General features: G+C 27.6%; 1 protein-coding gene across 1 annotated transcript; it reads right to left on the reverse strand.

Annotated features, from left to right (window-relative positions):
* Nucleotides 1-903: 903 nt before the first annotated feature.
* Nucleotides 904-9,198, reverse strand: LOC119678418 (transcription factor kayak). Its single transcript, XM_038090234.1, has 3 exons — nt 8,069-9,198; nt 2,341-2,611; nt 904-2,263 (listed from the first exon to the last, which is right to left on the reverse strand). The coding sequence occupies exons 1-3, from the start codon at nt 9,092-9,094 to the stop codon at nt 1,074-1,076; spliced, it is 2,487 nt and encodes an 828-aa protein (XP_037946162.1). The 5' UTR covers nt 9,095-9,198; the 3' UTR covers nt 904-1,073.
* Between the last annotated feature and the right edge of the window lie 268 nt (nt 9,199-9,466).

Consider the following 9,466-nt stretch of genomic DNA (forward strand, 5'->3'; position numbering starts at 1 on the left):
TTTTTACTATAAAAAGCATATATTCAGTATTTTTTTATTTTATATTTTTTAAATCTTATAAAGTAAATTTCCTTTTATCTTTTGTTTTGTGTTTGCATTTCATACATTTTTTATTTTAAATATCACAACGCCTTTATCTTTTTCGTTAAAGTGTTTTTTATTTGTTTTTTGTAAAAAGTTTTTGCAACTTTTGTAAAAAATAAAATAGAAATTATAGAAACTAAAATCAGGAGGAAACGTTGCCATTTTATACAAAATCATTTTGCTATAAACTGATTTGCTTATAATGTTTAACATTATTATACTTTGCCTTTTTATACGAAAATTGCACAATTACAAATTTATTTTTGTTTTTGTTATTAACATATAAAATTAAAACAAAAAAAATTATTTATTAAAATATAGCAGTTATAGTTAAGGTAATAAAGTTGAAATTAAATAATACAAAAAAGAAAATTTAACTGTTAATTATTTTATTTAGTAAATCTTTAAAAATAATAATACAAAATCTTTTTGTAATTTGTTACATTTACAATTAAGAAAATACTTTTTATAAAAATATTTTCGAAAAATACAAAACATCAAATTTAACAAAAAACATTAAATCTTAAAATACTTTTAAAATATTTTATAAATATTAAAAAATTTATATATGTATAAATTTTTAATTGATTCTTATAAAGTAATTTCGCTAAATAATTCGTTTTATAAAAAAGTTTTAAATTTAATTTTTTATAATTATTACAAAAATAATTTTCTTAATATTACAAACAAGTTTTTCTTATATAAAAAAAAAACACAAAATATTTAACTGACTTGTTTGTTGTTGTTTGTTTTTAACTACACTAACTTATATATTCTTTTAAAGCATTCAGAAGTTACAAAAAACATAAAACGAAAATATAATTTTAACAAATAATTTTACTTCTATTTCTATGCGAAACATTTAATATTTAATATTTAATAACTTTGCAGCCATACAGCCAAGACCAGCTTTGTTGATTTCATGCTCCAGCAACTTCACGCCTCCAACTTCATTGCAGGCAACAACTTGGTTTAGTTTGTTTCTATTGTTATAAACTAACTAATTTGGATGGTTCGCTTGTGGGTGTGGTCAGCTCAAGTGGATGCTTGTTTTGTGAGGAGCATGTTGGCACTAATGGACCCGACACTGGTGTCAAGCCAGTACCACCATCCATCAGGGAATCGAAATTTAACATGCCTGTCGTTGGTGTTTGTATAGGCACTCCATTTATATTCGTAGACATGCCGTCCACATGCAGAGCGGCTAAATTCCGTGGCATAGTGGGCAATGAATTTGGTCGTTGTCTACTGCTATTTGGTTGCTTATTCAATGCGTTCAATGTTGTGTTGCTAAATGAAGCGAAACTTACTGGTGCCGTAGTGACAACAGGCGTATTTAATGAACCTGAGGCAGCAGCTGCCAAGGATGCTGTGATTGTTGCCATATGTGGTAATGTTGGTGGTATCATTGGTATCATTGGATTATTATTGCTGAGCAGAAGACGCTTTGGTAATGTTGGTCCATCATCGTCGTTATCAAGTGATGAATTCATGGAATCGAGTGTGTCGAGTGGTTCATTTTTGATATGCACCATATCGCCAAATACGCTCGTATCGCCCAAGATATTTGGCTTAAGATCGAGTGGTGACGCAGAACGTCCAGCAGAGGATAGTGTTGTATCTAGACCTGTTATAGTACCGGTGCTGTCATTGCTATTGGTATTTGTCGGCGCAATAAGTCCACCAATGGTATGTACTGTTAAGATATCGCTTTGTATTTTCTGACAGGTGGAACGATGTGCTTCTAGTACATATTCTAAATCACGTTTTACGCCATTTAGATTTTCAATTTCTTTTTGTAAACCTTCTCGTTTCCTCTCAAGCTGTGCAACTTCATCCAGCAATTCATTCGTCTGATCGACGCGTCGTTTACGACAACGTGCTGCAGCTAACTTATTACGTTCACGTCGTATGCGTCGCTTTTCTTCTTCTTCTGGTGTCATATTTGTGTCTTTGGCTGGTCGGCGACCGCCTTGATTACGACGTGGTGTTGTTGTGGCACTGATTGAGGTATTATTCGTTGAATTGCCCAAAAGGCTTGTTGCATTTTTAACTGATGCTTTCGATGCTAAAGCTATATTTATGGCGGTAAAATCATTTGTGGACGATGCATTTGAGGTAGCTCCAAACGAATTATTGATTAAGCCAGTAAAAGAAGCGGTATCAGTTGCGGCACTTGCTGTTTATATATAAAATAAAGAAAATTTTATTAATATAATTGTTATCGTAATATATATATTAAAAATATTGACTTACAAGTATCAGTAGTGGCCATAGAATTCTCTTCATTTAAATGGTTGGCATTCCAAGATGCTTGTGAATCGACATCGGATTCAGTTTCGTTGGCTTCGCTTGTGGAATATGGTAAACAATAAGATGGAGGGACAAAACCAGCCTGAAAAGGTGCATTGATTGGTTCATTTGTTAGTTGTATAAAGGTATCTTCGATGCTGCGTAAAGTTGTCGGTGTTAAGGTGGGCGTTGTCAAGGTGGGCACGCCACTTTGTATCCCATCCACAGAAACGAGCTAAAATGATAAGAAAATTGGATAATTAATTTTTGAAGAATATATAAACATATATATAAATATTATTTAATTTTACTCAAATGAATATTTTAATATTGCACAAATTTATGCTATGCATTACACGATTTTATATATTTAAAATTAAATTATTATTTTAAATTTTTAAATTTTGAAATTTTAAGTTATTAAAAATTAAATTAAATTAATTAAATTAAATTTTATAATTAATATTATGTATTTAAAATTATATTTAATAAAATTAAATTTTAAATTGTCATTTTTCTTCTACATTCTTATATTACATATATAAACAAAGTAATAAAGAGTATATGAACCTAGGTTATTAAAAAACTTGAGACAATAATATAATACTTTAAATAATATAATTTTGATTTATATATATAATAATAGTATATATAATAATATATTATATTTATTATTAAGATATCGCGAGGCAGTTATGTTCCCGAGACAGTCGTAACCGTATGCCGAAGTTCTTTGCTATCGACATCCAAGCTCTATTTTCCTTATAAGCTAAACTTCCTCAAATACGACAGAATAAGACGGGTTTCAACAAACGGGTTTTAAACTAAATACAACAATTCAGTATCAGAGATAGAGCTCCAAAATTATTCACTAAAGTTGATACGCTACTTAACCCCGCCCTAACAATCCTCAAGTCCACTTCTGGACTCTCAGGATGATATGCTGATTTAAGGTCCGTCATCAACTAAAAGACAAATAAATGATATAATTTCTTAGCCTAGTTAAAGCCTAGTGTGGGGTAGAGATAAGCCCCCCAGCCATTATAGAGTAAAAGTGCTTAATAGCACTAACTCAAGAAGTAGAATCAAGAAGAAGAGTATACTTTAAAATAAAAGTCTGAAGTTATCAGCTTGAATTGAAGTACTCATAGACGTATTATTAGTTGCTAAAACTATACTTATTGCAATGAAATAATTTGTGGACTTTATGTTTTTGACTCACCAAAGAGTTATAGTAGATTAACTAAAAAAAATATATGTACTTGTCAAACAATAAAATATGAGATTATCAAAAAGATTATTTAAGGTAAAGTTGAAAGCTAATTAGTTTAGTGAATGATTTAAGAGGGTTCTAGAAATGCTACCTTAGTGGGGTCTGTTGTTATGTTGAATATATGAATTAGAAATATAATTTACAAAACTTTTTGAGTTCCTATTGGAGAGAAGGCTTAACAACATTTACTTGTATAATAAGTTTAATATCTCTGATCACTCTTGGAACCAATGGTACTTATAGGACTAAAATTCCAATTTAATCTATTTAGCTATTTTTTAAAGAGAATTTTTTACTTTAGCGATGTGTAAATAAACTATAAATTAAAAAAAAATGGATGTTTTTTTTTTATTATTACTGATTAGTAATTTTTAGAATATAAAAAATATTTCCGGCTTCAGTTCAAAGTTTATTTTGGATTCATTATTCTGCTCTCTACCATTTTGTTCTTTGATATGAAGACAGGTGCGTTTTTAAGAATTTTAGAGAAGAGAGTGGGTGTTTCCTTAATCTACAATATGTTTGAGTACTTAAAAAAAAAATGATGTTGCTCTATTTCATTTATAATTTGTTCTAATTTTTCTTTTAAGTATAAAAAAAAAGCACGTGCATAATTTCAACTACACTAGTTATACTGAATTTCGTTTTGCTGATTATAGGGTATATAATTACTTAGTATAATTACACATATGTATGAATTAATATTAATTCTACTAAAATGTAGGAAATTCCCATAACGTACTATTTACATAAAAATAAACAAATTAGCAGTAAAGTTTTTGCCTTTAAGTGCTTCAGTATTTCAACGGCTGATTTGAATACTGTATGCAATAATTTTCAGCACGAACGATCCGAATCGTTCGTTTCAGTTTCTATAAAATGAATTAAATAATTTTAATCTTTGTGCTACTACTGCCCACATAAAACAAATAAATACTCAAAGAAAAGTTCAGAATAAATAAAATAAAATTAAATAAAAAAAAAATTCTTTTTTGTATAGAACAATAAAAACAATTTCATATCGTTTTCTAGGAATTAAAAGTAAAAACAGAAGAAACCGACTTAAAGCATTTGTGTGAACGATAAAATATTTGAAATTATATATATATACAATATATACATATATATATATATTGAATATCCGGCGTTTATATTCAATTTCTCTTAGTTTTGTAAAATAGAAAAATCGTTTAGGTACTTGATTTTGAGTGTTTAATACCCAGCTGAAATAATGACCGATTAATGGAACAAACATGACATTGAATAGTTTAAATATCTATAAAGAAAATATAGGATTATCTAATAAATTGTATATAGTACGATTGTAAAATATAGGTATCAAAATACCATGAATTTAAAATTTTTTGTATATATAAAATATACATTTATTATCATAGATATGGAGAGTTTAAGAAGGAGCGAGTAAAACGAAAATTTCAAAAAATTTTGGAGAGCAAAGATACGAGTACCAATACCTTTTTTTATTAAATCATTAATAATAATTATTATTATTAATATTATATATAAGCAATTCCAAACAAAGAAAGTATAAGCCTGAGGCCTGTTATAATTAGGGTATGTACCTCACCTGCTTCATCATTTGATTGTAAGCCATCTCCTTTCAATGATAAAATTTTGGAAAGCAATGATGCCAACACCTTTTTTATCAATCCATTAATTATTATTATTATAATGTATTAGCAATTTCAAACATAGAAAATATAAGCTTGGGGCCTGATGTGATTGGGGACTTTAACGTATCTTCTCAATCATCTGATTGTAAGCCATGACCAACCTTACAAGATTTTTTAATTTGATTGTGTCTAACTGTCCAGCCGATTTAACGCAGTAGAAATTTTCTTTGGACTTAACTTTTTGTTGGGAGAGAGGCAGAGAGTAACACTTAAGTTTTTCAGAAGTCTCTATTGTAGTAGATTTTACTTAAAAAGATTAAATGAGATTATAATATATTCTAAATGATCGGATTTTAAAATTTCCAATAGCTTGAACTTTTAGATAAGATGAAATAAGTAAATACTTGGAACCATCAGTTATAAATTAATAATTCAAATACTGAAAACTCTAAAATTTGTTTGGAACCGGTTAGATACTTTTAAGTTAAATAAATTACAATTTCCAAATAATTTATAGTTATAGAGCAATATATGGGTTTTTTTTTATTTGGCTATAAGTTATTAGGTCATCTGTAATTGACCTCAACTCATTGAAGTATAAGTTGAGGTATTGAAGCGTATGTGGTGCATAGCTGGCAAGAAGTTAGAGGAAAGTGTGGTAGGGATTGAAATATCAGGGAGTAGGTTATGCAGCTGGGTGATTTACTATCAGGCAGCCGTCAGGAGGTACTCCTCGATGCGAGTAATCCGAGATTGCTTGTAAAGCATGAGGTTGGAGAAATATTTACCGTCAGGTGTTTGCTTGTAGTTTGTGCAATTATGGAGGAACTTACGCTCAAAAAGACGGATTATTTATATTTGAGCTGAACTGATTGCAGTGAATATAAAAATTATTTATTTATTTTGTATATTTCAAACTTTAAGTTCGAATTTTTTATAAATAATTGTAATCTAAAAACAAATGAAATTATTTAGAATTATGTTACAAGTTTAACAATTCTAAATTTTTCGGAATCAAAACAATAACTTTTCAAAAAACAGTGTTTATTATTATAATAAAATGATCATAATATTTAACTCAATTCTTGGTATCAATTAGTTGATAGAACTTGACTATTTTAAACTTTTTTGTTTTGTCTCTAAATAATGTATCTCATAAAATGTTTTATAGGAAGCTTATTTTTTTTTTCTTAAATTGCTAAAAACGCCTACGAAAAATAATTAATAAAACATCTGCTATAAACAATTAATGTGGTAGAATTTCAAAAACAGAATAATAAATGGTATGGAATGAATATAGAATTGAATTTGCCATCAAATGATTAAAAATTTTTGTTATAAAATATAGTATATATGAGTATCTAAAAATTTTATGAAATAAAAATCTAAATAAAAAATTAATTCAATAAATAATTTAAATGACAGATGTGCAAAGTGCAATATATTTGAATATATTAGCAATATATGTTATCATGTTTACTATATATAAATACAAATATATGATATTAATAAATGTAAAATTAAAATAAATTACTAAAAAATTAAATATTTTTCAGTCCTAGACTATAGTAAAACGTCTTAGAATGAAAAGATTTATAGCTTTATTGATATATCTTTTGAAACTATAAAACAGAAATGAAGACAACTTCAATATTAAAGAAAGATAAGGGACTTTGAGCACAGATTCAGTAATTACGAATTAATCTAAAACCAATAGAAATCCAGAAGAAGGACTTCTTAATTTTTAATTTTATTGAAGACAACTTCAAAATTAAAGGAAGATAAGGGACTTTAAGCACAGATTCAGTAATTACGAATTAATTCAAAACCAATAGAAAGTTAGAAAAAGGACTCCCTAATTTTTAATTTTATTGCGGGATAAAAAATTTAATTTTTTTGTCAAAAATAATATAAACATTTAAGATTAATAAAGATAATCTATAATAAGATAAAGATTAAAGATTAATTAATTTAAGTTTAATTAATAACAAAAATCAAATTTTAAGGAGATAGAAAGAGATGTTAAAAAAAGAGAAAAAAGAATTCAGTTTGAGTAAAATAGAGAAAAAAATTTAGGGCAATTGAGAAAGAGAGAGATATATATATGGACAGAAAGAGATATATATATATATAGACAGAAAGAGAGATAGATAGGCAGAAAGAGAGAGAGAGATATATAGATAAAATTAGAGAGAGAAACAAAAAAGAAAGCCATAGACAGAAAGAGAGAGATAGATAGATAAAATTAGAGAGAAATAAACAAAAGAGAAAGACATAGACAGTAAGAGAGAGAGAGAGAGAGATAGATAGACAAAATTATAAAGAAACAAGCAAAACAGAGGGGGAGAGAACGGCAGAAAGAGTAAGTGTTTATCTGTTAAACGTGAAAAGTCGAAGAATAGTAAAAATTGAGAGCGTAAAGCTAAAATATTTTCTTCTATTAAAATATTTCTAATAGAAAAAATAGATGGAGCTAAAGAAACTTAGTTCAATTTTATCTCAACAAATAAAGAAAAAGAGGGCAGAAATAAAATTAAATAAAGCGAGAAAATTAAATTAATTTAGATATGCTTTTAAATTCTTAATGCAAATTAGCCATTAAAGAAATCATTTTTGAAAAATGATTTTCGTGGTGGACGATAAATTGCTTGTTAGTTTGTTAGTTCCTTTGAGGGCAACAAAACTAATGATGGCTCTATTTAAATGCAATTTCACAATATCAAAATTGCGCGAAGATATTTTAAAATTTTAATGCAAATTAAATGTCATCAACATGTATGTGTACCTGTTGCATATAAAGCTCATTGGCAAGAAAGTTTGCAATTTCGCAAGCATCCATTGTAAATTTCTCATTGCCAGCGTTGCCAGCAACAATATTTTGTGAAACTGCAACAGTAACAGCATTACCACCAGTTGTTGTAGTAATATTTTCATATTGTTGTTCTTGCTGTTGTTGCTGCTGCTGTTGTTGGTGTAATTGCAATTGTTGCAAATGATAAAAATGTTGTTGCTGTTGTTGTTGGAATTGCAATTGTTGCTGTTGTATTTGTTGCAAGTTCGTAGTATTTTGCAGAAGCAACGATGACGAAGATGATGAAGATGATAGTGGTGTTGTTACTGTTGTTGTTGATAAATTATTTGCATTATAATTATTAAAATTATTTAAACTATTATTGTTGTTGTTATTATTGTTGTTATTATTTTGAAAATTTATGTAATTAAAATTAAATTGATTTTGTATAAAATTTGCGGTATTTAATGCAGCAGACATTTGTGCGTTGTTGCGTTGCGTCGGTGCAATAGTATTGGCGGGTGCGGTAGCAATAGTGTTAATATTATTTTTAACAATTGTTGTATTGTTGTTACTACTACTATTATTGTTATTATTATTATTACTATTGTTGTTGTTGTTGTTGTTGTTATTACTATTACTATGGGGAACAGCTAAATTGTGTTTTGTTAAATGCAAGGGAGCGGTTTCTTTAATTTGCTGTTGTTGTAGGTGTTGTTGTTGCTGTAAGTAATTATAATATGTCGCACGTAGGTGTTGCTGCGATTGATGTAATTGTTGCTGCTGTTGCTGTTGATGTTGTTGCTGTTGCTGTTGTTGTTGGTATCGTATATTAGTTTGTTGTTCTAAATTTGATCGTTGCTGATGTTGCTGGTTATAGGTTAATTGTTGTAACGGTGTTGGTGGGCTTGATTGTTGTTGTTGTTGAAGTTGTCGTTGTTGCTGTTGCTGTCGTTGTTGTAGCTGTTCTTGTCGTTGCTGTTGGTACACTTGGTACGTATTAAAATTTATGTTTTTCATATAGGTTTCGTAGGTTTACTTGTTTGTAAATTATTTAATAAATAATTATTGTATTAATTTTTAATTAAATTATTTTTGAATAAATTATTGTATATTCAATAAATTATATATAAGTTTTTGCTTTTGGGCGGATATTTGTACAAAAGGTTTGTCATCAATTGTATTATATATTGGAAATTAATTTTTTTTTAAATATTTATGTGCGTTTATTTCTTAATAAATATATAATTTAGTTAAAAAAAAAACAATTTGTAAAAATATAAATTATATAATTGTAGTTTTTATGTATAATAAATAAATTGTTTTAAAAAAAATAGTTTGTAAAAATTTTTTAATATATTTATAATATATTATTTATATGAAAATGACTAG

This window comes from Teleopsis dalmanni, chromosome 2 (assembly GCF_002237135.1).
Source record: "Teleopsis dalmanni isolate 2A chromosome 2, ASM223713v2, whole genome shotgun sequence".
NCBI lineage: Eukaryota > Metazoa > Arthropoda > Insecta > Diptera > Diopsidae > Teleopsis > Teleopsis dalmanni.